Consider the following 25,386-nt stretch of genomic DNA (forward strand, 5'->3'; position numbering starts at 1 on the left):
GAAAGAGAGAGGGAGGGAGGGAGAGAGAGGTAAGAGATGAAGGGGCGGGCGGGCTTCTTCCAAAGAACAAAATCGCCAAAACATTGTCATTGACGTCAATTGTTCGTTCGTTGGTCAGTGGGAGCTGATATATCGATAACCAGAGGGAATCCGAATCTTGATAGTTTTGGAGCTATTGGGTTGCCTTGCCTCACCGCATCCGATGAACCCATTTTTCATTTCGTTAATTCCCAATTTCCATCATCCATGTACCAGCCTGGGCTTCTGGAAGGAAGGGCGTTACTTCAACTAAATCACTACTACTCCTAGCGAACGGATACATGATTGCCACGCCATTAGCTCCGTTTGACAAGCAAACACTGCGTGGCACCCTGGGCGGTTGGAGCCCCCAAGGAAGGCAAGTCGCCCATGCCCCCATGCTCCCCCCCTCCCCTGCTTTATTCTCCCTCGTGGCTTTGGGGGGCAGCCCGAGGGGTTCTAGCGGTATCCATATCACGTATGAGCAAACCCTTTCTACTAACGGGGAATGCCCGCGCGACAGGCTGGAGGGTGGTTGGTAAGGTACAAAGAAACGGTCATCAATATGGACTCTCTTTTGCGGTTGGTCTGCCGCTTCGGGCCGGGGTTCCTGCAGAGCTACGACAGGGAACCGGCCATCTCTGCAGTAGAATTCGAGGGCTGGCGAGGAGTCATTCACGATGCTGTTCACCGTTTTATCTGCGGCGATATGTGCATGTCGACAACGATGGGAGTTGAGCCGTTCTGGAAGGGAACCAGCGCCCTTGAAGAAAGCATCCTGCCGGCCAACGTAGCATCCCGCATGGAAGATTCCGGGCCTTTACGGATACTTCTAGGGTGGTATTCCGGTCATTGGGAGACGTGTTGAAGCGTGCTTTGACCAGTTACTACCTCTGTGAAGTGAGACAACAGTGACCGAGGTCATGAAGAGAATGCCAGGCCGAACTTGGCACGGGTTTAGCTGGGCCCCTGTTGACCCTGGAACATCCGAATAAGGTAGTTCGGAGGTGTGCCGCGTCTAGGTATATCATACATGACGGGGAAAACTTGGGATGTTCATCACTGGGAAAAGAGGAGATGAGAAAGACGTGTGAGGTGGGAATTACCTCGATAACAAGATTAGTTCCTGACACGGGTTCCCATGTGCGGATAAGAAAATCTGGCCGTCAAACTGGTGCGTATACTCGTTGTAAGACACGGAACTAGCTGTGGGAAAAGTTTGAGATATCCTAAAAAAGACTTTGCTGTGCTGTCGTAATCTCGTTGCCCTGTACCGGAATTCGACTCGATTTGCGTTTCTGTTTGGCTGTCCCTTTTCGCAAGTGTTCCTTGCCCTGAAAATCAATCATACCCGTGCTCCAAGCTCAAGTGCCATGACTACCCTGTCTTGTTCTGTGATCCCAGCACTCCTGCTCCTGGCAAGCTCAGGCCCTGCCCATGTGAACAGGGTAGGGCAGGTAAACGATTACCTCAAAAAGTTGAGATGGCTCGCCGCAAGTAGTAAATGCAACTTGCCGGCCACAGCCCAGCCGCCCCGTTATTTTTTTGGTCCCTCTCTGCATCCATGCACATCTTTGTCGGGAGGGGGGGAGCGAAGGGGGGAGGAGGGGGACTTCCAACGGCTCGAATTTTTTTTTCTCTCGTTTTCAAATTCTCCATGGTTTTCACCAGGTCTTGGGCGGCACGTCCCATGCTCCATGGCCCGCCTTCGACCGCCTCCCGCACTTCCCATGCCGTCTCCTCTCTCGCCAGTGCCTCCTTGCGGACAAGTGCTCCGATCAGAAGCCAAGTATGATTTGATGGCGTCAGGTCCTGGCAGAGCAGCAAGGGGGGGGGAGGATGCACAGGACGCAGGACGTGGAGGTTCCATCCATCAATCCAGTCAAAGTCAAGTTCTGAAGTATCCCGCGGTAAATCTCCATTTCCCTCATCAGGTCCTCCCTACCCCCTTTCAAATTAGCCTTTCCCGTCTGGTCTTGCGCATTGCGTAGTCCTCCTCCCCTTTGTTCTCCCATCTTCCTTTGTCAACACCGAAGAGGCCGACAGGCTCCCCTTGTCCTTTCATCTAGTACCTTACCGGCCATCAAGGGGTTGAATACAAAGACATCCGTCAACCCTCAACCGAAGGCCATTTGATGTGTACATTGAGTACTCTGTACGCAACCCACCATCCCCGCGCTGAGATTGGCCCGGGTATTTTATCTATCATCTGTTTTCTTCCCTCCTGTTCTTCCTTGTGGGAATTTTATTAGCCATCCCACTCGTGGCTATATTACACCTGAGACTGAACCCACGATCGAGTCCCCCCAATTTGGTAACCCTGGCGAGCAAAGGCAGCAACCGTGCAGTGAATCGCTCCATGTGAGTGACAGACCACAGAAGCGTCTTAGCAAACAAAAAGATACGACAGGGACGACACAAACGCCGGCTGGCATACGTAGACCAGCCCGGTGTCAGGTTTTCGGTGGAAACTTGTTCCGCAGTTTGCTGGTATGGGCGAGGACGTTGACGCTGTGGTCGGAAACCCCGGCGTCGGCGGTAGCGACGGATACGGGGGCGAAAGTGCCGGCGCCACCAGGAACCGGACGGACCACAGAGAACGGAGGAGGCTGTCTCGAACAGAAAACGCCTCAGCAGGCGATTACTATGATGAAGTCGGCTCAGATGCCGGGTCTGATTTCAGCTCCGTGTCCGTCGACGAGCTCCCGCCAATCCGCGCTTATGGCCACACATATCACGGTTCTGGTGTGCTCCTGATGCCCAACGACGAATCTGAGCGTGCTCGTCTGGAAATTCAGCATCAACTTTTCAAGTTATGTCTCGAAGGTGGTCTGACAGCGGCGAAGCTCCCCAAGGACAGGCCACTCAACATTCTTGACATTGGTTCCGGCACCGGCAACTGGGCTGTTGAGATGGGCGAGCAGTACCCCCGGGCTAAGATCATGGGTGTCGACATCTCCGCCGCATTGTTGCCCACGACCGTGCCAGCCAACGTTGCCTTTGAAGTCGAAGATGCAACCGAAGATTGGGCACGGGAGAAAGACAGTCTGGATTTTGTGCATATGCGGAACCTTGTCGGCGGGGGCGTTTCGGACTGGAAGGCGCTTTTTCGGCAAGCATACGAGCACCTCAAGCCAGGTGGACAGATTGAGTTCGCTGAGGTGAGGACGAGGTATTTCGACCTTATCGACAGCAGCGGAGATGAGCCCGCTGCGCCCACGATTGAGGAGAAGGATCACGGCATAATGACGGCATGTCGCGAGTTTCAGGCGCGGTTCTCGGAACTGGCCAAGGTTGCAGGCGTCGACTTTGACCCAACACCAAGGATTCCTGCCATGTTTTCTGATGTTGGATTCGAAAAGGTGGCACGCTGGTCGGATCTGGTTCCCATACAGGCTGTGGGACATGATGAGAAGATGGTCAGAAAAGGGGCGCAATTTGCCCAGATGCTGGAGTATGGTATGTTCATGTTTCGCCCTTCAACAGCTTGACTTCGGTCAACTAACTTTTGCCAGGCTTGGAGAACTACTCGTTGGCTGTATTTGCCAAGGGGGGTTGGGATGAGAACGATACCCGGAATCTCCTAAAGAGAGTCCACAAGGAGTCGCGCGACACCACAAACGAGGCATATGGCAAAGTGTAGGTCCCTCAAGACGAGGGCGTAGCTTCACTAGCAAGTAGCTGACTGACTCTTTCTCTAGATCATTTGTCACGGCGAGGAAGCCTCTGTAAAGGGGCTTGGTCTATTCGATTCTATAGATGCCCAGTCTAAGTGGGCTGGATCACACAAATAGAAATATCTGATGATCTCGCGCCACCACAATTCCTACGAACATGCCCACCGCAATAAATGTTTGCAGAACCCTGCGCCGTGCCAACACGTTGGTGTTCTCGCCTAGATGCCGGCACGAACTACGACACCAAGCGCGATGTGACCGAACCCTGCGGTCGGTCGATTATCTGCCGCTGTGATTCTTGATCGGCCACTGCAGACCCGAGTCAAAACTCGGGCTTTCCTCGGTGCCAACCGATGAGTCTCTAGAGTCTATGCACCCTAGTCCTGTGCAACCACCCCCCTCCCCCTTCCAAACTCCCGATCAGCCTTCTTCGTCTTTCCGTGCCGCCCTAACCCGGTACTGACTGGCACGCTATGCTTAAAGAGATCGACTAAGCTCAAAACATAATCTGCCTAGTTTCAAACCTGCTATAGAAACCCCCGAGAGGCCTTGATCCCTGATTGTTTCACTCTGCCTGCCACTGCAGCTAGTCTAAGCCTTGCAGGATCGGTGGTCCAAGACTTCATTCAAGATGCGTTGACCCTCTCAGTCCGCCCGGTGCCCAATACGATTTTTCTTGTTGCAAACTTGCCTTTTCTGCCCAGACGTCCTAGGCGGCCGCTTTTTGGGGGTATCAGTCGTGTGTGTGGTATTGTCGAGTAATGCTGTAAACAGCCGCCACACTCCTACGGATCGGAGTGTAGTAATCCGCTGATCACGCACAATACCGCGCAAACTTTCGTCGCCGGTATCCAATCATATTTCACCTGTAGGGGTGAAGTGCTAACCCTTTAGATGGGCGTCAACAACAACTAACCTTTTGCACTAAAGGAGGCATAATGGCCGGCAATATGAACTGTCGGCTCTGGAGTCGAAGTGTGCCCATCCCACTTCTGCCCGGCGTCAGCCTCATATCAGACTGTGAGTCTAAATCGAGCCTAAACGGTGATCACTGCCCGTCCATTGGGCACCACTCTCGAGGCTTGTTTTGGGGTTCTTGTCGTGTACACAGCCATATAGCATTTGGACTTACACGGCATAGCAGTAGTCACAAAGCACGCGCATGGCCGTGGGGCCGTGACGAGGGAGGCTTCTCCGACGCCCAACCCAAGATACGCCCGCTGTAGTTGTCTCGCATGAGCTCGTCGATGCGTGGCCCAGAAATCAATTGTCAAATTCCTGTATTCCAGGTTATCCTACCGTACGCCATTGAGCTGGGGAGCAGCAGTCTCCTCTGTCAGCACGTAATCCCGTACTGCCCCCTTCCAATCACTAATTCTGACGTCTTTGATCTTGACCACAATGACTCGCACCTCCTCACCCGCGACAAAGCATCCCCTGCCACCGTCCTCAGCCTGAACGCTTGGGTTGAAGCTCTGGCTTTCGTCAAATGTGTTGTTTTCCAGGTGCGCCTCGCGGTAAAACTTCTCCTCGTCCGAGCCATTGTCAACCAATCTCGCAGTGCCATTGATTGTAGCACTAATGCTAGAGACGGCCGCCGTGTTGAGGTTCAAAAGAAGGGATGCGAGGCTAGAGCGGTGCTCTGGACCGGGGCTGCCGCCGGAGGGTCGTCGGCCTGAAGTTGGTGGTCGATGAGAAGACCCTAAGTAAAAAAGAAAAAAAAAGCTGTCAGCAACTGTTCAAAAAGCCACTACAAAGGTACAGGGCTATTTCCTACAATCGTGGACCAACAGGGACACATTGGGGTTCGAAAGAAGATTCTGCGTTTTTCTAGAGGCGGGGTTTGTCGTCATGACAATAACAGGGCCGGCCGAATGGTCGGAGGACGGGAGGTAGGTGTAGTTCATGAGGGAGACATTCGGAGTGTTATCGGTACATGTTGCCAGGTGAAGCTATCGATTTGGTAGATCAGTCAGCCATTGGTTTATGTGCTATCGCGGTATACAAACACCATGAAGCTTGACTGGGCACAAGAGCTAAGAGCTTACGAATCGCGCATTCTCCAAGCATTGCACGACCTCTTGGGGAAGAGTGGCCGTTACTTGCTTGTTGGTCTCACCGGCCGAAGCCTCGTAGTTGAGAGGGACTTGTTGATCCATGTTGACTGGGCTGCTCTTGAAGACGTGCTGGTGTTTGCAATATTACCTATCGTGAGCTTCTCCGACCGACTACCTACTGATCGGCTGGGCTGGAAAGGAAAGGTGGGCAGACAAGGTCCCGAGCCCACGCTGACTAATGCGGGGCAGAGCCAGCCGGCATTGCAAGTTATCGGGGGATGACGTCGAGGAGCTTGTAATCTAATCTTATCAGAAAATCCTTATGTACCTTACCTACCTTAACCCACCTAGGTTGGTAAGGCAAGTGCCTTATTAGCATCGGTCTGAGGTACCAGAGGACCTTGGAATCCGGGGTCGCCTTCCAGCGGCTTTCACGACCCACGGCTATTGTCGGCACCGCTCATTCCAAGATGATCGAGCGCAACAAGCCGAAGCTCCTGTAGACCTCGGGCTACCATAGCCTTCGCCTTGAAATCTTTGCTTTCCTCCTCTGCCATCAATTTCCCGTCCTTCTGTTTCTCTTCACGAGCGTCCAATTCGTATCTCAAGCTTGTATTCCCGCCCAGAGACTTCAACCATCCATTATGCGTTCCATGAAAGCGAAGCAACGGCTCGTCCGACCCCTCCCTCGGCTCCTCTCCTCCGCCGCAGGCCAGTCGGTGCCGGCTTCGAGCCAAATCACTCCTATTACCTCTCTTCTCATTGCCAACCGCGGCGAGATTGCTCTGCGAATCCACAAGACGGCAGACAGGTTAGGGATCAAGACAACGACACTCTATACGGACCCCGACAGCAACAGCCAGCACGCCGCGTGCTCCCCGCACTCCCTGAACCTGGGCGACGCACGAGCGTACCTCGACGGCGAACGCATCATCTCACTAGCCAAGAAGCACGGCATACAAGCGCTCCATCCTGGTTATGGCTTCCTGTCCGAGAACTCCCACTTTGCCGAGAGGTGCGAAAAGGAGGGCATCGTCTTCGTAGGACCTCCAGCACAGGCCATGACCGACATGGGCGACAAGGCACGAAGCAAGATCATCATGACCGATGCTGGGGTCCCATGCGTTCCGGGATATCATGGCTCAGATCAAGGAGAAGAACAACTGTTGCAGCATGCGAAGAACATCAAGTTTCCCGTGTTGCTGAAGAGTGTGAAGGGCGGTGGTGGAAAGGGCATGCGCATCGTCATGACCGAGGACGAGTTCGCTGCCCAGCTTGGCAGTGCCCGCGCCGAAGCCCGCGCCTCTTTTGGCGAGGGCGGTGAGGTCATGTTGGTGGAGAAGTACATCGTCCGACCCCGTCATGTCGAGGTGCAAGTCTTCGCGGATAAGCTAGGCAACTGCGTTGCCCTCGGGGAGCGTGATTGCAGTGTGCAGAGACGACACCAAAAGATTCTTGAGGAATCTCCCGCGCCAGACCTGGATGAGGAAACTCGTCTCGATCTTTGGGAGAAGGCCAGAAAGGCTGCTCTGGCCGTCCACTATGTTGGCGCTGGCACCGTCGAGTTCATTCTCGACAAGGACACTGGCGAATTCTACTTCATGGAGATGAATACTAGGTTACAAGTTGAGCATCCCGTCAGTGAAATGGTCACCGGTACCGACCTTGTCGAATGGCAATTCCGAGTTGCCGCTGGCGAGAAACTACCCATGACGCAGGAAGAGATCGTGGAGAACATCAAGCAGCATGGTGCAGCCATTGAGGCTCGCATCTATGCCGAAAATCCGGAGAAGGGCTTCATGCCTGATTCTGGCAAATTGATCCACCTGACCACGCCCAAAACAAGCGAGGACATCCGCATCGACGCTGGTTTTATTCAGGGTGACACGGTTTCAGAAGCCTATGATGGTATGATTGCCAAGCTGATTGTTCGTGGCAAAGACAGAGAGACTGCGATTCGGAGGCTGGAATTGGCTCTCCGCGACTATGAGGTCGTTGGTCTCAGTACCAACATCGAGTTCCTGAAACGTTTATGCCGGTCTCCGGCGTTTATCGAGGGCGATGTTGAGACTGGATTTATCGAAAAGTGGAAAGATGAGCTCTTCAAGCCACGGCCAATCCATGCCGAGGTTTTTGTCCAGGCTGCTCTCAGTTCGTTATCTCCCCAACTATCACATGATGCTCCACATGGAAGCAGCTTGGGCTTTGGGGAAGCCAGCACGCTCAGCGAGCGGAAATTTGCTTTCAAGGTGCTTGATTCGTACAGCGAGCAAACAGGAGAAGTAGTGGAAGTCAGCATCACGCAAAAGTCGCATCAGCTCTTCGATGCCCATGTGTCAAGAAAGGGAGAGGAGACACCACAGGTTTTCGAGAACCTTGTCAGCAAATTCCAGTCAAGATCGTCGTCGACAAACGCACTGACAACATACTTCTCTAATGAGAGATTGGAGTCGACTGTTGTGCAGAATGCAGAGAACGAGCAGGATACCAAGATTGCTGTGTTTCAACATGGCATCAAGACTGAGCTTTCCCTTTTGCCACCAAGCTGGTTTGAGAAGGCCCTCGGCTTGAAGGAGGTTACTGCGTCCGTTGTGGCACCAATGCCTTGTAAGATTCTAAAGAACGAGGTGGAGGAAGGGCAGGCGGTGGCCAAAGGAGCTCCGTTAGTTGTGTGAGTACCATCCCACCCGTGACCGCTGTAACTCGATGACTTGTAATGGCTGACTTTGGCACAAAGTATTGAGTCCATGAAGATGGAAACCGTTATTCGGTCGCCCCAAAACGGCGTGGTTAAGAAGCTCGCGCACAAGGAAGGCGTGAGTAATCCTTTCCTTTCAAGCCCACATAAGCTTTTACTTACATTTTCTCAGGACATTTGCAAAGCTGGGACTGTCTTGGTACAATTTGAGGAAGAAGCTACAGAAGACTCATAAGTGACGGTCAATTTACGCAAGGAAAGGATTACAGATTGAGATTTGCACAGCGACTAGTCTAAGAATTCCAATTGATGGCTTACTTGTATTGACCATTCTCTCATGCCATGTCCTTCGTCATTTTAAGCATGTACGCAGTTTATCTCAGTTTGAGATTGTCAGCGGAAGCTCTCTTGCTAGTAAATCCTCAGCCTTTCCAAGGCGTCCTCCAATACTTCCGTACAACACACATGACCAAAGCGCATGTGGCTTTTGGAATCAATGCCATCGCCAAAACAAGTAAATCTAGGTAGGTTCAGAACTCCAGTCTTTCCCAAGACCTTGAGACAAAATTTGTCATCTCGAATTGGCTTTCCATCTCTCTCTCTCCCCCCCTCTCTGGAAAAAAGCCCTTACCGTTGTACCAGCTGTGGGCTTGACCCAGAAGCAGACAGATTGATGCTTCTTCACAAAGGCGTCTAGAAATTCTAGATCCGTTCTCGCAAGCTCAATGTTTTTGTCCAGCAGGTTCAGCCTGACCGCCTCCGAGAGACCATAACCTGCCACTTGATCGTCGAGCTGTGAGACGTTGATGGTCGAGTAGTTCCGCGCACTCTTGACGGCATTAATTGTCTCGGAAATCTCTAGACACGATCCATCCCAGGCATAGGCCGGCAAGGGAGAAAGCTTGGACATGCTGGAGGTTGAATTGGCTCTGTCATAGCCCAACGACAGAATTGATAGAGGGATAGTCTCTCTTGTAGGTAAGCTGTGAAAGAGAGGTCTATGTACCTCGTCAGCCATGACAATGATGTTTCTCAACTTGGAAAACGCGACAATTTCTTCGAGACAATGCTCTGGTGTGGTGGCAGTAGTAGGTTTATTGGGATTGTTGATGATGATCTATTATTTGCTGAAGTCAATCGGGCATCCTGCTAGTCTCTCAAATAGATGCATTACCTTGGTATTGCATCCCATCAGTCTCAGGAGCTTTCGAACATCCAATATGTAGCGATTATTAGCTTTCATCGGGGGGCATGGGACATCTACCTGTATCAAGGTGGGAGAGGGGGTATTAGCCGCAGACTAGAGCCTCTGGCAAAGCAAAGATGCCGTCTTTCTAATATTTTAAGACGGGGGTTTTGTGTGTACCCAAGTACAGCACGTTGGGAGTATTTCATTATTCTCTACGTTCCAGCTGCAGCAAGGACCGGCCGTATGATAATGCTGCATCTTTTGAGGAGTTCATTGTGGACTAATAAATAAGTATGGGTCGCGACTTTATCTGTGTTCATTGCGCCTTATATCTATGCAACCATCAGGCAATACTAGTCATATTCACCAGAGACCACTACCAAAGCAGTGCTTTCCGACACGTCGTGAAGTGCGCTCCAGTGTGGTTCGGAAGGTAAAGAGGGAAGCTAATCTTCCCGCATTCAGTGGGCATTGCTGGACGGCGGTGGACTGGATGGCCTACTTTTTTCTCATAAGGTTTGTAGCGTCTCTTGTCCATCCAGGTTCTGGAACTCCGCGGGGCTCTAAGCCCAATTGGTCTACTCTGATCATAGAACTTGGCAATGCCGATAATCTGGATACACTCTTTGTCCCAGTATAGAAAGCCTCAGCTTCTCAAGCGAACTGATCGATGGTTTCAGTCCACCCCAACCATCATGGTGTCTACACTATACTTACCTCCTCTACCCGAGATAACTATCTGGAAAAATCACCTGGTTTAAACGCTAGCCGAGATAGATATGGCATCGTTGGACCCCGCTCTACTCCGGGTGACTGATTTTCTAATTTCACTTCAGTGATTTGGAAGCACACCATACTTAGGGCATCACTGCGTCATTAGGTTGGCATCTCGGACGCCAAACCTCATTCCGGACACTCTTGTGTTATGACCATGACAGACGGCGGGGTTCGAAGGCTTGGTACCTTGTGTGACCTACCATATTGTTACACGACAAGACTGGCTCCAGAGTTCGCCGGGCCTGTCAAGGTTCATAAACCTTCGGTAATCACTCCAAAGTAAATCCTGGGCCGTCCACCAACTCGCTCTATTCGGTCAAAAGCTGAATGTTCTAATATTGCCCATTTTCAACCCATCCTTCTTTCCGTTTACAATTCAATGATCACACAAAACGCAATCTCAGTTCCTACATCAGTTATCAAGATGTCGAAATTTCTTTCCAACAAAGATGAGATGTGAGTTCCGCCATTTGTTGCATAATCATCATCTTGCTGACTGCTGGAGATCCAAAAGTGGTCCATCAGTGGGCAGCGCCATCGAAATCAGCCACCATGACCATCCTCGCCATAGCGAAAGCCAGATAACTACTGGAGAGTAAGCCAGCATCGGTATTCTAGTCTAACCTAATTCTCTCGACTAATACTATGGACTCTTAGGCCTAGGAACCCCCTTGAAGGTATTCCCCGAGAACAACTCAAGATCGACGCAAGACTCTTCGCCATTGGTCTTGGCCTGCAGAACGAAATCACCTATTTCGAAAAGGGGGCTTTGGCGGCCCAGAGTCCGAAAGCCTACGAGGACATAGCGGAGCTCACCGAAGATGACCGAGTTATTTTGAGAAACGAAGTTGAGCATCGCTGGAGGCACCCCAAAGCACTCTATTTCACTATTCTTATGAACTCGATCAGTGCAGCAATCCAGGGTTGGGATCAAACGGGCTCAAATGGGGCCAATTTGTCATTTCCGCAAGCCTTTGGAATCGCGGATAAAGGTGAAGACTGCCTAGCTGCTGGAACATGCGCAAGGAATTCCTGGATCATTGGTGCCATCAATAGTGCGCCATATATGGCCATTTGCGTCATGTAAGTCTTCAACTCCCATTACATGGCAGATCGCCTTATTGAATATGTTTAGCGCTTGCTGGCTGTCTGATCCCGTCAATAATTGGGTTGGAAGAAGAGGTGCAATCTTTCTTGGTGCTATCTTTAGCATCCTTGGTCCCGTTGGCCAAGCGCTTTGCCAGACTTGGCCACAAATCTTGTTCTGCAGGATCCTTCTTGGCATGGGAATGGGACTCAAAGAAGTCACCGTGCCGGTTTTCTCAGCCGAAAATTCGCCACCTAACATACGTGGAGCGCTCGTAATGTCGTGGCAACTTTTCAGCGCTTTCGGTATCATGCTTGGATTTCTTGCAAACCTTGCTGTGGCCGGATTTGGGGACATCGCCTGGAGACTGCAGCTTGGTTCTGCCATGATACCCGCGGTACCACTGCTTTTTGGAATTTACCTCACCCCCGAGTCGCCCAGATGGCTATTGAAGAAGTGCAGGTTTTCCGAAGCCTACGAGTCACTCTTGAGATTGCGAGGCAGCAATCTGCTCGCAGCCAGAGATCTTTACATCGTCAATGCTCAGCTAGAATTGGAGCAGGAGCTGATAGAAGCTGACGGGCTTGGTAAACGCAACTTTTTCACTAGGTGCATCGAGTTATTCACCATTCCGAGGATCCGTCGGGCGACACAAGCATCGGGCATTATCATGGCTGCTCAGCAATTCTGTGGAGGCAAGATATTCTACACATTCCTTGACAACCACAATCGCTCTGCTGACAGCCTCAGTCAATCTCATGTCTTTCTACTCCTCGACTCTCTTTGAGGAAGCAGGAGCAAGCAACACAGTTGCTCTCCTAGCCTCGTGGGGATATGGAATGGCGATGTTCATATTTGCGATACCGGCTTTGTGGACCATCGATCGCTGGGGACGTAGAGCGTTGCTTTTGGCCACCTTTCCGAACATGTGCTGGGCTCTGCTTGCAACAGGCATGGCATTCCACGTTCCACAGAGCAGTCCTGCACACCTCGGAGTCATCTGCCTATTCAATTATCTCTTTGCTGCCTTTTATGGTCCGGGTCAAGGACCCGTCGCGTTCGTCTACTCTGCCGAAGTCTTCCCTCTATCGCATCGTGAGGTTGGCATGGCTTGGGCAGTCGCGACGAACAACTTTTGGGCTATCATAGTTGCACAAACTTCACCACCCCTTCTCCAGGCGATTAGACCTCAAGGGGTTTTCACTCTCTATTCTGTCTTCGGGGTTATATGTTTAGTTCTCATCTTCTTCTTTCTTCCAGAGACGAAACAGCGTTCCCTTGAAGAGCTCGACGATATCTTCTCGGTTTCAACTAGGCGGCATGCCTACTATCAACTTAAAGAGGCCTTGCCATGGTGGTTCAAGCGCTACATCATGCGGAAGGAAGATGAACCTGAGCCTACGTTATATTGTTTCGAAGTGGATAAAAACACCGGGTCAGGAGCTAAGTCCCAGTCTTTTGAGACTCGTGAGGAGTTGGCAGGGGGATAAAAGAAGTTTACAGATCTGATCAGTTTCGGATATTTACAGCACTATGGCTCTCTGTTGAGGCACTCAATGCAGGTAAATTTTCAAAATGCCGGGGCTATGATATCTCTGTTACTAAAGTATTTTGAGCTAAGTTTTGAGTGCTTTGATCTTCAGTGGTGTTTGCTTAAAGAATCTGGCTGGCAGTCTTTTGAGACGTTGCCTCATTGAAGATGCCTCATACAGGAGACACAAAAGGTACTAAGACCAATCAATATCATGCTAGCCAAGAAAGAGATATACATTATTAGCTACGGAATCTTTTGTGTGGTCTTAGACGTCCACAACGCTGCTGTTGTCGACAGCTAACTCAACTCCGCTCCGAGCAATCGTCAAACGTTCCAAGATAGCCTTGTTGATATCAACAAAAATCGGAGACCTTTCCAGGGAATGCATCCATTATTTCTGCTTGCAAGAGTAGCTGCTGATAGAGTCGTTGAAGCGGCCGTTGCCGTCCGCTAGGTTAGCGTCCTCTTGGTTCTCGTAGGACCCTCCCTGGCAGTTGCCATCGCTGATAATGCGTTAGGAATCATAGTGTTTCTGAGAGTGGGTTTATGCTAGTTATGAAGGGAAGATATTCTTACAGGTACCAAACACACTTGTAGAAAGACTTGCTGTCGTTCCGGATGGAGCTGATGCGGTCGTTCCAGCCACCAGGAACATTATCTATTACATAGCAAGTCAGCAAAATATCTTCGTTGGTTTTGAATCGTTTTTAATGGACGGATATCAGGAAACGGAGAAGAGAAGACGCACAGCATCTGTTCAAGTCGACCAGCTCGTTGCGGCATTGGCCGTTCCAGTAGGTATGCTCGCACATGTAGATAGAGGCCTGAGCCATAAGTTCACCTCCTGTATCTTTCGAAATTTGAGGGGTGGGAGAAGCCATAATTGCAAGAGCCTGAAAAGCCTGAGCACCGATGAATGACTTGATGCAGACCATTTTGGCAGTTGACAGATACTAATATCTTGAGGTAGAGCTTGGAAGGAAAGTTACTGATCTCAAATAAAGCTGAATGCTGGTGATTCTCTTGTTTGGAGTCTTGCTTAGGATTTTCTAGCTACTTATACTTTGATCAAAACCATCAGGGTCCCGAGACTGTAGCACCGAATGCGGCGCATATTAAGATACACTGCCACCTCGCCCGGCTCAGGCCAACCGACGGAGCCTCGAATATTGCCACATGCTCACGTTAGAAGCATTCTTTTCTGATTATCGTTGCTAGAAGTCATGCACAGATAGGTGAACGAGGTGAGCCCAGAATGCAATGCGCCGCATGACTGCTGTTTATCCAGAAGCAGGCTTTGCTGATGGCTTATTCTAGAGGGCAGCCAAGACGATATATGTAGGGTCATGATTCATTTTACAGGATTAAACCTCTTGGGATCATATTTGAGCAATTTAACGAACAGAACAAAGGTTCTTTTGGTGCTTGAGCTTCCTCTTTGGGCATTGAGCTGACATGCGACTGCGCATGAATTGCAGATTGATCACATTTCCTTACGCCTTATTGAGAAGTCAAAATACAAATGCCCATGCATAATTTGCTACGTTCCAAGAATGATTGGGACGTATCTTGCTGCCTAGTTCTTCAAAGCACATCTGAGAATCCCGTTCTGGTCTCGCCCAAGTTCCAGATGCCATCACATATCCAGCGTCCGTTCTGAAAACTCCATAAGTTCTCAGGTATCAGATTTATCCTTGAAGTATACTTTCCAGAAATACCAAGGCTATACCAAAAGTCGAACCAGCGAGCCGCAAAAGGTGGCTTGTGATAACGTGCTGGGGTGGGTGACCTAATGCCGTGACTGTCAAAGCAGTCAGCTACTTTGTGCCAAAATCGCTTGTCCTTTAGCTGATGTATTGCTATGGGGTTTGGGCCAACAACAGCATGTTGAGCCGAGTCCGGATGTGTGTCCGGCCTTGCCCAGGCAGTCCCATCGCCCCTAGAATCCCCATCACTATAGTCAAACTTCTCTGAGCCACGAAAGTTGACAAAGTTCCCTGTCTGACTCCCTTTGTGCATCAAGATAGATATAGCCATATCCTCTCCTGTCACAACTTGAAATTCAGTTTGCAATGATACCAAAAGCTCGACCATGTCCCACGTTGTCGTGTAAATGCCTCCTTGTGGAAATACTAGATGACTATTACGGGAATAGTACAGCTCCCCGATGATTGTTCGAGAAACCGTACTCTTCCAGATTTTCGAAGGAGTCCTTTGTGTCTGATTGTCCAAACTTTCTGTCTCGTTAACTTCCACCAACCTCGGAACGAGGAATTGGTCCCAGAACCCCCTTGCATTCAGCCATAAATCTGTATCCATCTTAGAGACGAACTCATATTTCTTTTCCCCTTGAACAAGCCATTTGTAGAATTCGAGTGTTTTGATAGTGTTGGCCGTAACATCGTCTTCTTGGAGGTGGTCGAGAACGATGATGTCCCCAAACGTTCTGTTTTCGAAGATCACCATGTCAGTGTACCTCGGGCCCGGATTAGACACCACAAAGCGGCCATCGAATGGAACGTCTTCGAAGAGACGCATCCAGGTCGTTCGAATCAGCAAACGTTGCTCCATGTCTGACGCCGCACAGATGACCGCTGCCAGCCACGGCCGTTGTTGTCGGTTGCGGTTATAGCCGTCAGTGGCCACAGCACTTTGCATAGCGGATTCGGGGAAAGGTTTCAGGGGGTATCGAATCTCGGGTTTGCCCTTGACGACTTTTCCGTGAACAATTGTCTTGATGGTCGGCGAGCTTAAAGGGGCATGGTGATTTGGTGTTCGATTCAGAAGGAGGAAAACCAGGATTATAGTTGAGAAGGCAAAGAGCGTAAACGCTCTGAGACACACTCTCCGAATAAGCCAAATGGGCCATAAGCGCTTCGTAGGCGAAAATCCTGATGAAAGGTTTGACGAGTCCATAAGTGGGGAGAACGTAGCGTTCGGGAAGATGACTGTTCTCTATAGGACAGCGACAGATCTTTGCTTCATTTCCCTGTGGAACACACGAAGACTAATAAAAATGAAGAAATGATGAGAAAAGCTGACGAGATTTTGAGTGCAGAATCAAAGACCAGAGAATCAGGCTCTACAGAGTCTCGGATAAACTCAGCCGCCAAGCTTCTTTTCAAATGTATGACAAAGGAAAGTGAGCTCATGTCTCCTATTGTGTGGACTACGCCGCAGACTTGGCGTCAGGCAGACATCACCGAAGGCGAGAGCAACATATGAGGCCCACGGACCTTCAGCAGGTATTCCGGTTAAACGGGGATCCAATGGGTCCATCCATGATCCATCCGCTGTGCGTGGTGGTTCATTGCACAGTACGTGAGGATAGAAGTCAGCTCGCACTGCTGATTGCTGACTGCATTTTCCGACACTCTACCAATTTCCCAGTTTGTATATGTGTATATTTCCGTAATTCCTGTTGCCGCCGAAGTCCCATATTGCCCGGGAAGATCGCGAGAGTCCAGAATCAAGGTTGGTTGGTTTAAGCAGTTACGGTTTTCTTTGTGTGATTCGCAGCCCTGTAAACTCGGATGCTTGACGGGTTAGCCGATGGGGCCCCGTTTTTGAGAGTTTAGCCCGTTGCCAAGCTCTCTGGAATCCCCGGCTTGTCCCGGCGGGAGCTTACACGCAGTCACACGCAGGGATGGGGATGATTTTGTTCCACGGGATATTCTTATTGGCCTAGTCATGCTGTATGAGTCCCACTTGAGTAAACTTCATGCAGGAACAAGGATTTCAACTGTGGAATGAGCCGCCCGGATAGAGAGCGAGGCGTTACTTGCCAAGCGACCACAAATTGGTAGCCATGCCTATGCCATGACATTGATATTACCAACAACAACGGCAGCCAGTTAATTGTAACACCTGGTAGAAACAGAGATGCCCATTCCGGGTATGCACATGTCGGCGAAAGGCCCCAGCTTCTTCCCTCTCTACCCCGCCGTCCTCAACCCTCATCTACTGATCAGTTTCATACTCCTGAGTTTGCTGGGTCTGTTCTTTCTTCTGCGGTTTGGCAGGCCTACTTTTTCCCCGCCGGTCGTTCTCATAGGATCACCGGGCAAACTGTGGAGGATAAGGGTGGCATGAGCCAACAAGGATAAGTACCTCCTTATCGAAGAAATCCAAAATGGAAATCAAGTGAGTCACAAGTACGAAGATACAGCTTGAACAAGTCATACTCTTCGATGTTGGTGGTCATGTCATGAGATCACTTCCCTGTAAATTGGCAAGGACCCCGTACTTGCTCCTTAATTCGATGACTTGTATGCGCTATATTGCACATCACTAAGGTATGGAAACCTTGAGTTACCAACAGTCGAAAAAATGATGCTCATCAGGCATCTTTGTGCCCGCTGGGCCGCCGTACAACACCTTAACCAACAGTTGCCTAGGCCGTAGCGTTGAGGCTAGATTCGAATGCTGAGAACTACCCATACCTACCTCGAGATCCCTCCGTGAAGTGCCCTCTGCTGACTTCTTCACTTGCGAACCAACCACCCTGACAGCCTTGTCCTAAAAGAGTGCCACGGGATTAGTAAACTCTACTGATTTAATTGGTTACAAATGTGGTGGGCCTGCAAATTCAAACATGCTAGTTTACACAAATCATAAAACCCATTTAAAAGGCAGTCTCTTACAGGGACTTCAAAGGCACAGAGCGCTTTTAGGTCATTATCAAGTTGGTCAAATCCATCTCACGCCCGACAAGCTCTCATAGTAAGGTGGCTCGTGGCATATGGACGGCCTGTTGAATGAGCACATTATCAGCACGGGACTATACTACTACGCTTGCGAGAATATCATGGATTGCACTCCCAACTTTCATACCTGTGCTAACAGAGGGAATCTTGGCTCACGGAATACTGTCAACTATGAACAGGGGCCGATCAAGTAGGAAACATCTCAAGAAGAGTGGCCAACTCCAAAGACTCGTGGTTGAAGGCTCGAGAAGAGTTGGTGAGGGCCATCATTAGAGACAAGTGGCCTATCGGAATGGAACAGGCAAAGGAGCTGAGAAAGCAACTGATGGCAGAGACGACATGGATGGAATTCGCTTGGCTTGATATGAAGTGGAACTTCTATGAGCATTATTTAGCAAGCCCTCACCATTCGGGAACCACTTGGCATTTTGGAGTCCAGAGATATTTGTCACGTTCTTTTTTCGCATTTTCCCAACCATGCACTATCATCTTCAATTCGATTTTCTTATTACTTGATGGTCATGAGCGAGACTGTGAGAATTGGTTGACTTTTCTTTGAAAACAGAAGTCTATTCTGGTCCGAGGGTCTTGAAAGCAGCAATTTGCAAGCGGAAGTGGACGTTGGAAACAGTAATGGAGACGGAATATCCCATTTTCCACGACTGGCACGATACCAAAACTCGAGATTCAATGCATCCAACTTCTGCGTCTTGACGGCTTTATGTGTATACCATGCCTCCATTGGCACAGATGGTATCCCCGGTCACCCAGCGCGACCTTTCCTCGCATAAAAATACGACAATATCTGAGACATCCTCCTCCGTTCCGCATCGGGGCTCGGCGGGAACCTTTTGGTTCTGTTCTTCCATCCTCGCGAGATGGACTGGTCCCGCAGCACGATACATGTCAGTGTCGACAGGGCCAGGGTTGACTGAATTCACTGTTATCCCATACTTGTGGCCCAGCTCTGTAGCCCAGACTCGTGTGAGACCCTCGACAGCAGCCTTAGACGCGGCATATATGGACTGCGTTGGGTAGCCTCCGCGAGCGGATATCGAAGACAAATTGACAATACGACCGCCGCGATTGATGTGAGGTAAGACACCTTGAGTCATGAAGATGACTGCTCTGACATTGACTGTCATTAACCGATCATATTCTGCGATAGTGACTTCTTCCAGTGGTGCATTTCCACCAACACCCGCGTTGTTCACCAGGATGTCAATCTTGTCGGTTTGGAACTCTCTGAAAGCGGTATCCAGTAGAACAGAGGGAGCCTCGAGAGATGCCATGTCGACGCGGACGCACGCTGCACGAACCGCGAGAGCCTTCACTTCCTGCAACAAATTGAGAGCAGCAGCTTCAGAAGACGGGGAGACATAGTTGAACGCAACCTGCCTTCTGTCAGCGTAATGAGATCCAACTACTGTTTTCTGGCGCCTCACGGTCGAGATCATATCACCAGTCAGCAAGCTTGGCAGCTCAGCTTAATGGAGTCGACGGGAATTGGAGAGAACGAAGCTTGACTTACACTTGCACCTTGTTTGGCAAGAGCTCGGACAATTCCAGCACCGATTCCTCGAGCCCCTCCTGTCACTATCGCAATCTTCCCATTTAACAACATGGCGAGAGTTTGGAGTCTGGTGATTGTATTTTGTATAGATAAAGTAGGTATTGGGATGTGAGCGCTAGCATATAGTATCGAAGCTGAAGCATATATCAAGGGGTTTGAATAGAACACAAAGCCGCTTGAGGGCTTCATAAGTTTAGATAAAGGCCAGGTAGCTTCACGTTGCAAGAAAACAAGAGTCTCGTGCGACTCATCGTGCGGGGAGTCGCAGTGGGCGGGGCAATCCGTGCAGGTCAACAGTGGCGGAAACCCGTGACAGTCCGCTGAACGTGGGGTAGGACGCTGGTATCACAGGAGATGCTGCGTCCGAGCCGCCTTGTTGAGACTGGATGGTCCGGGCTATTATATGACCAATGTGCTCGGGGAGGGCGGGGGGTGATCGAGGGGTAAAGAATCCGCGGGTGCCACAATAAGGGAAGACAGTCTGACTTCATGAGATCAGATGTACCCCGTGCTTTGAGAAGCTGGTCGCACGTCTTTTGTATCTCCCAACTCGCTGCCCCATTGCCCATCGTTTGCAGGATTTGTCTCCCATCAGAACTCCTAATCCATTTGCCTTCTGTTGTCATTAAGCTCAAAGGACTGATGCCTGCTATGGACACATCAGATATAGCCGATATCCTTCGTCGAAAACCCAGCAACCTTGCAATCTATACCAACCCCGAGCATGAACTTTTCCTCAAGCAGGTCAATGTCCCAGCCCCGAGCGAAAGGGAGTGTCTAGTCCACGTGCGAGCAACTGGCATTTGCGGCTCCGATATTCACTTCTGGAAAGCAGGTCACATTGGAGAGATGATTGTGACGGGCGAAAACGGGCTAGGCCACGAGAGCGCAGGCGTAGTCGTGGGTGTCGGACCGGAGGTGACGAAATTCAAGATTGGAGACCGGGTGGCTATCGAATGCGGCATCCCTTGTATGAAGGCATCGTGTTTTTCTTGTCGGACAGGTCGATACAATGCCTGCCCTGAAGTGATTTTCTACTCGACGCCACCATACCATGGAACTCTTACGCGCTACCATGCGCACCCAGAAGATTGGCTGCACAAGATGCCCGATAAGATGTCATACGAAGAGGGCTCTCTTCTCGAGCCACTCTCGGTGGCTCTGACGGAAATTGAGAGATCTGGCGTTCGCTTGGGTGATCCTGTGTTCATCTGTGGTTCTGGTCCCATTGGCATGGCTACTTTGCTCGCTGCTAACGCTGCAGGTGCAAATCCCATCGTCATTACAGACATCAATCAGAACAGGCTGGATATGGCAAAGAAGGTGGTCCCTAGAGTGCGAAGTCTGCTCATCACTCCCGGAAAGGATCCGCAGGCAACTGCCGACGATATCAAAGGAGCTCTTGGTCAAGAAGCAAAAATGATACTGGAATGCACCGGTGTTGAGTCAAGCGTGGTCACTGGTATATACGTGAGTAACCAACAACAGTTGCCTTTTAGATGAGGATATCTGGACTAATGAAGTATAAAGTCTTGTCGATTCGGCGGTATAGTCTTTGTCATTGGCTGTGGCAAAGATTTTGCCACGATCCCCATCATGTACATGGCCGGAAAGGAAATCGAGTTGCGATTCCAATTCCGTTATCGAGATATCTATCCTCGGGCCATTGGGCTCGTAGCTGAGGGAGTCATTGATCTCAAGCCATTGGTCACCCACCGTTTCACTCTCGAGGAAGGCGCCAAGGCTTTCAGAACAGCTTCGGACCCCAATGCTCTGGCATTGAAGGTCCACGTACTTGACGATTGAAACGAAAGCTCTATAATTCAGTAATGAAATTCACCTTCATTAAAAAAGAAATTCTGGCTGTACAGAGATATGGTTGCAAGTAGTGAGATCTTGAATATTGTTGGTTTACGTAATCACAGGGTGATTTGTTCGATCGAACCGTGGTGACGAAGGGTCAATTACTCTTGTATTGATCTCTGCGTGAAGTGGAAAAGAGAGGTTCCAACCGTGGGTTGGATCGCCGGTCAAACGCTGATATAGAGACCCTCAGATGGCCCCTGCGCTGGCGCTGACTCGAGGTCGAATTGGGCTTCCAATCCGACAAATATTGATAGCAAAGCGAGGCTGCGTGCGACAAGAACTTGGCAGCATCTCCCCGGGTTCTACGCAGTGGTTTGAAAAGTGTTAGTATTAAATGTCCCTCAAAGTTAGGTGTGACTTTGGTTCAAAGAAAAGAGGAACATCTGCTGGCTCAAATCAAGAGTACGCAAATCCCAATCCGTGACACAGCGTTTCTAGGGATGCCGTTGTTACTTGTGAGTAGAAAAGTCTTTCCGGCCCTTCCAGCACTCCTGCAAGACACAGCACACCGTATCACAATTTTGAATCCAGAACCTGCCATCTGAAATATCCCCTCAAATAAATTCTTCAAAAAGAAAATTGGCTGTTTATCTGGTCGGGGTCCTGCCATTGCTCCGGCGTTGCACAGGGCCCACGCCACGGAGTTCAGTGATGGGCCTTCAGGCACGCTCTGGAAAGCATCCATAACATCAGGTGCTTCTTTATGAATTGTTTCGAGCTCCGTTTCAGGGGGATCTTCTGTGTTGGCAGAAATTTTGTGCAGTTGGAGGAGGACTATTGTTGCATATATGCGAGTGATTGACTGAGATACTAGGTCATGTGTGTTCGAAATAGTTAGGTATAGGTCCTACCTTTGTTCTAAACCAAGATTTCTAACACCGTCTTTGAAACCTTTAGTAATATCTGCTATTTTTTGTCTAAGAGCTTTTAGATTCATCTCTGCCACCTGCGCTTCTAGTGAACCTACATCACCCACAGCTAGCACAGCCCAGTCCTGGCAACTCATAGCACATGATGCATCAACTTCTTCATAGCTGATCTGCCTTTGGCAAGGGAGCCGCGATGATCTAACGGTAAAAACACAAGGCAAAAGCTCGTGCCAAAGAAGCTGATATACGTGAGGCAGCACTCATAATTCTTTGAAATCTGGCCTCAAGTCTTGTGGAAGAATCAGACCTTTCACCAACACTCTAGGTCAATCTGATCAGCTGACAATACGACGGCGCTCAGGTAGGACTTTCAATTAGTTGCTCCTCCTTTAAACACCGATCCAGGTTAGCAGGATGGAAAACATGGGTCAGATGGGGTGAAGAGGTGGGTACCCTAAAGCTGATGGGAAAAGTTCCACAAGAAACTCAACTCGATACTCGGGATGGCTGGCGAAATCAATCTGTCTCGGAATGGCTGAGAACTTTAAGAAGTTCTTGCATCGCATTTGTGTGATACCGAATGAGTTCTGACTCCATCTCCTCTGTCATACTTTGCGACATGGCGTGTTGGCGTAGAGCGGATAACGTGAAAGCAGCCTGACGTAATGGCCCTCGCTTGGACAAAAGCCAGCAAAGCTTTTCTCGGCCACCTAGGGTTGGCTTATCCACATGATAGTCATGTTGAAGGGGGAAGATGTAGGCCAGATAGTGCGTCAAAAGCTCAGCTTCTCAATACCCAGACCCGCCTGGCGAGAACATAGCGGACTTGTCAAGGGTTTCTGCCGAAGTCTCTGCAACTGCTCTGGTGGATGAGTGTGTGGAATTAGCCAGGAGTTTTCGAGTCCGGCGGAAGTTCTGTTTCACATCATGCTTGATGCGCTGAAGTTCGGCATGGAGCTTTGCCGGGTTCTTGACCCTTTCTGTCTGCGTTCCATAGCCGTGGCATACTCCGTGTCAATCTGAGCATTACTATAGGTTGGAGATGCTTCATCACACTTCCTGTGGCGGATTCGGCATATCCAACAGCCACCGCTGCCACGGCTCAGGGGCTTGGACATTGTTGTGGGGGTGTCTCTGGACTAGTTTCGGGATTTTTCTTTACCAGATTCATCGAGAACTTCCTAGAAGCCTAATTAGACAACTTTCGAATGATTCGTACTATCCGTGCCGTCACCAGGACAAACTTGCTCAGGCTGTTTTGTCGACGTTCGTCGTCGTTTTCTTTGTGTCGATTCATCTTTCCCAGCCTCTCGCACTAGCAGCCCTGCAACTGCAACCATCTCCACCAATTGGGCTCTTTTGACTCAGGAAGGGATGTCAAGGCGTACTTTTAGAAAAGAAAGTCGAGACGAAGGGACTATAATCGGGACCCACAGGTAACAACACTCACAGAGTCAGGAAGCAGGTCATCAAATGCTTGCTTTGTTATGATACGTTCGTTGCTGATACGATTCGTCTATAGGAACGGGAGAGCTCGCCAAAATATTAACTTCGACTCATTTCATTCTTGAGATGCGCAAAGTTGAACATGTAATGCGAATGATTGTCTATGTTATCCATAGAGCCGATCGAGGGCGATCGGAAGGAATATATCAAATAATATGTGCGTGCTTTAGGACTTTGATCTTCCTCGACAGGAAGGCCAAGTATGGGCATTTATCTCACACACTGACATATTGTTTGCGGAAGTGTCCCATATGAGGAACAATCTATTAGCTACACCAAATTGTCAGTTCAAGGCGCTCTAAGGTGATATGACAAATGCACTCTTCTACGATTCGCCACGGTAAGGTATTGGGAGCATCTCAATAGGGTTGCCTCATCCTGACATAAATGCTATCACTCCAGTCCATCTTTCCCGAGGGGATAGCAATTTCTTTCCATTCTCTGTCATGATCACACTAATTAATTCAACTTAGGAAATACAAATCACAGACTAAACATTCCATTAGACTCGACTCGGCTCAGTGAACCTTTCCCAACCTGCAAACCCAAGTCGGTTTACTTCATACCAGCTATGTGCTTTTGATAAGAGCCGGATGAATGAGGTACAAGACCTAGGCCTGCTTCTTGTTACGGTCGCGGTCGCGGAAGTGGTCTCTGGCCTTGTCAGTGGCAGCGCCGCGCTCTCGGTTGGCGCAGAAGACGTAGTTGCCACGGTTTCTGTCGCAAACATCGTTATCACGATCTGTTGCACAGTTAGTCGTTTGCTCACTAGATAGTAGATTGGGACTGAGTATTATCCAACTTACCATAGGTGATGACATAGGTCTCACTAGCCGCGCAGAAAGCAACATCATCGCCTTTGCAATTGGGGTTGTGGGCATCGCGACCACGGTCACCATCACGACCACCACGGCCTCGGTCACCATCGCGGTCACCACGGCCTCGGTCACCATCGCGGTCACCACCGCGTCGGTCGCCATCACGGCACTCGCGGTCCCTACCACCGCGGTCTCCGTCGCGGCGGCGGTAGCATTCGCAGCGACGCTCTCTGGTACCATAGTACTGATCGATCTCGCATCTCGTGATTCTTTCAAATTCCCGAGCCAGCTCGACAGCCAGCTCCTGCTGCTCACGGATGGCACAGAATAGCCGGTTAGCTCCATCGTTGGAGTAGCAGAGCTTGTTCTTCGCATCTAAAAGCTCTGTTAGCAATGGTGACGCCCAGCCCGAAAGACTTCAGAAAGAACATACCATAGCGAGTGAACTCCGTGACACTGCGACCGCAGTAGAGGTCGTCACGTTCATCGCGGCATTCGCCGCGGGGAAACGCTTTGGCTTTGGCATCCGCGACTGGCTGCTCCGCCGGCATGGCCGCGACACAGGTGATGCCGGTAAGAGCGGCGAAGAAAAGCTTGGAGTAGAGCATACTGACGATCTAAGCGAACCGCAAGTGCTGGTATCAAAAACCAAAGGTGGGTATAATTGGAAGGGTATCCTGAGCTTGAAGGGATTGCTGTCTTGTCTGTCTGATGAGGAGATGGACAGCAGCACTCCACGGGGCGCGATGCCGTGCTTTATAGTCGACAGGCGGGTGAGTTCCAAGGCATCTTTTCTGTGTGTCATCACACTGCCGAACAATGAATGGACTCCGGGTGCTCGCATTGCGCCGAATCTAGCCAGCTCATCAACAGAATCAAACGCTGTTCACCTCTCTGGCACTCAATGTCATTCTTCCGATGTATCCGTAGCGAGCTAAAGCCAACTATGCAGCTTTCAGCAAGCTACATTATCTTGATCGGCTTCGTTCCGAAACTTCCCTGAGTTGCCCC

The 25,386-nt window shown here is 50.1% G+C and overlaps 12 protein-coding genes across 12 annotated transcripts; 5 read left to right on the forward strand and 7 right to left on the reverse strand.

Annotated features, from left to right (window-relative positions):
* Positions 1–223: 223 nt before the first annotated feature.
* CORC01_11705 (uncharacterized protein) lies at positions 224–721 on the reverse strand (the record flags this gene model as incomplete). Its single annotated transcript, XM_022623327.1, has 1 exon — positions 224–721. A coding segment is annotated over one exon (498 nt), but the record flags the coding sequence as incomplete, so codon positions are not given.
* On the forward strand, positions 584–886 carry CORC01_11706 (uncharacterized protein; the record flags this gene model as incomplete). The annotated part of the gene is made up of 1 exon (XM_022623328.1): positions 584–886. The coding sequence occupies one exon, from the start codon at positions 584–586 to the stop codon at positions 884–886; it is 303 nt and encodes a 100-aa protein (XP_022470151.1).
* Positions 887–2,510: 1,624 nt separating this feature from the next.
* On the forward strand, positions 2,511–3,750 carry CORC01_11707 (methyltransferase; the record flags this gene model as incomplete). The annotated part of the gene is made up of 3 exons (XM_022623329.1): positions 2,511–3,477; positions 3,534–3,657; positions 3,720–3,750. The coding sequence occupies 3 exons, from the start codon at positions 2,511–2,513 to the stop codon at positions 3,748–3,750; spliced, it is 1,122 nt and encodes a 373-aa protein (XP_022470152.1).
* A 1,240-nt stretch (positions 3,751–4,990) lies between these two features.
* CORC01_11708 (pyridoxamine 5'-phosphate oxidase) lies at positions 4,991–5,854 on the reverse strand (the record flags this gene model as incomplete). The annotated part of the gene is made up of 3 exons (XM_022623330.1): positions 4,991–5,397; positions 5,473–5,647; positions 5,744–5,854. The coding sequence occupies 3 exons, from the start codon at positions 5,852–5,854 to the stop codon at positions 4,991–4,993; spliced, it is 693 nt and encodes a 230-aa protein (XP_022470153.1).
* A 542-nt stretch (positions 5,855–6,396) lies between these two features.
* Positions 6,397–8,685, forward strand: CORC01_11709 (carbamoyl-phosphate synthase subunit L; the record flags this gene model as incomplete). The annotated part of the gene is made up of 3 exons (XM_022623331.1): positions 6,397–8,423; positions 8,490–8,568; positions 8,623–8,685. 3 exons carry the CDS (start codon positions 6,397–6,399, stop codon positions 8,683–8,685), a joined length of 2,169 nt encoding a protein of 722 aa, XP_022470154.1.
* Positions 8,686–8,807: 122 nt separating this feature from the next.
* On the reverse strand, positions 8,808–9,360 carry CORC01_11710 (aspartate aminotransferase; the record flags this gene model as incomplete). The annotated part of the gene is made up of 2 exons (XM_022623332.1): positions 8,808–8,828; positions 9,082–9,360. The coding sequence occupies 2 exons, from the start codon at positions 9,358–9,360 to the stop codon at positions 8,808–8,810; spliced, it is 300 nt and encodes a 99-aa protein (XP_022470155.1).
* A 1,480-nt stretch (positions 9,361–10,840) lies between these two features.
* CORC01_11711 (uncharacterized protein) lies at positions 10,841–12,993 on the forward strand (the record flags this gene model as incomplete). The annotated part of the gene is made up of 5 exons (XM_022623333.1): positions 10,841–10,872; positions 10,931–11,011; positions 11,074–11,499; positions 11,552–12,192; positions 12,254–12,993. The coding sequence occupies 5 exons, from the start codon at positions 10,841–10,843 to the stop codon at positions 12,991–12,993; spliced, it is 1,920 nt and encodes a 639-aa protein (XP_022470156.1).
* Positions 12,994–13,428: 435 nt separating this feature from the next.
* Positions 13,429–13,972, reverse strand: CORC01_11712 (uncharacterized protein; the record flags this gene model as incomplete). Its single annotated transcript, XM_022623334.1, has 3 exons — positions 13,429–13,540; positions 13,614–13,695; positions 13,786–13,972. The coding sequence occupies 3 exons, from the start codon at positions 13,970–13,972 to the stop codon at positions 13,429–13,431; spliced, it is 381 nt and encodes a 126-aa protein (XP_022470157.1).
* Positions 13,973–14,621: 649 nt separating this feature from the next.
* On the reverse strand, positions 14,622–15,953 carry CORC01_11713 (uncharacterized protein; the record flags this gene model as incomplete). Its single annotated transcript, XM_022623335.1, has 2 exons — positions 14,622–15,257; positions 15,294–15,953. 2 exons carry the CDS (start codon positions 15,951–15,953, stop codon positions 14,622–14,624), a joined length of 1,296 nt encoding a protein of 431 aa, XP_022470158.1.
* Positions 15,954–18,462: 2,509 nt separating this feature from the next.
* On the reverse strand, positions 18,463–19,367 carry CORC01_11714 (uncharacterized protein; the record flags this gene model as incomplete). Its single annotated transcript, XM_022623336.1, has 2 exons — positions 18,463–19,137; positions 19,275–19,367. 2 exons carry the CDS (start codon positions 19,365–19,367, stop codon positions 18,463–18,465), a joined length of 768 nt encoding a protein of 255 aa, XP_022470159.1.
* A 600-nt stretch (positions 19,368–19,967) lies between these two features.
* Positions 19,968–21,122, forward strand: CORC01_11715 (L-arabinitol 4-dehydrogenase; the record flags this gene model as incomplete). The annotated part of the gene is made up of 3 exons (XM_022623337.1): positions 19,968–20,286; positions 20,344–20,786; positions 20,847–21,122. 3 exons carry the CDS (start codon positions 19,968–19,970, stop codon positions 21,120–21,122), a joined length of 1,038 nt encoding a protein of 345 aa, XP_022470160.1.
* A 3,046-nt stretch (positions 21,123–24,168) lies between these two features.
* Positions 24,169–24,983, reverse strand: CORC01_11716 (uncharacterized protein; the record flags this gene model as incomplete). The annotated part of the gene is made up of 3 exons (XM_022623338.1): positions 24,169–24,299; positions 24,364–24,750; positions 24,809–24,983. 3 exons carry the CDS (start codon positions 24,981–24,983, stop codon positions 24,169–24,171), a joined length of 693 nt encoding a protein of 230 aa, XP_022470161.1.
* Between the last annotated feature and the right edge of the window lie 403 nt (positions 24,984–25,386).

Source organism: Colletotrichum orchidophilum, assembly GCF_001831195.1.
Source record: "Colletotrichum orchidophilum strain IMI 309357 chromosome Unknown Scaffold_131.1, whole genome shotgun sequence".
NCBI lineage: Eukaryota > Fungi > Ascomycota > Sordariomycetes > Glomerellales > Glomerellaceae > Colletotrichum > Colletotrichum orchidophilum.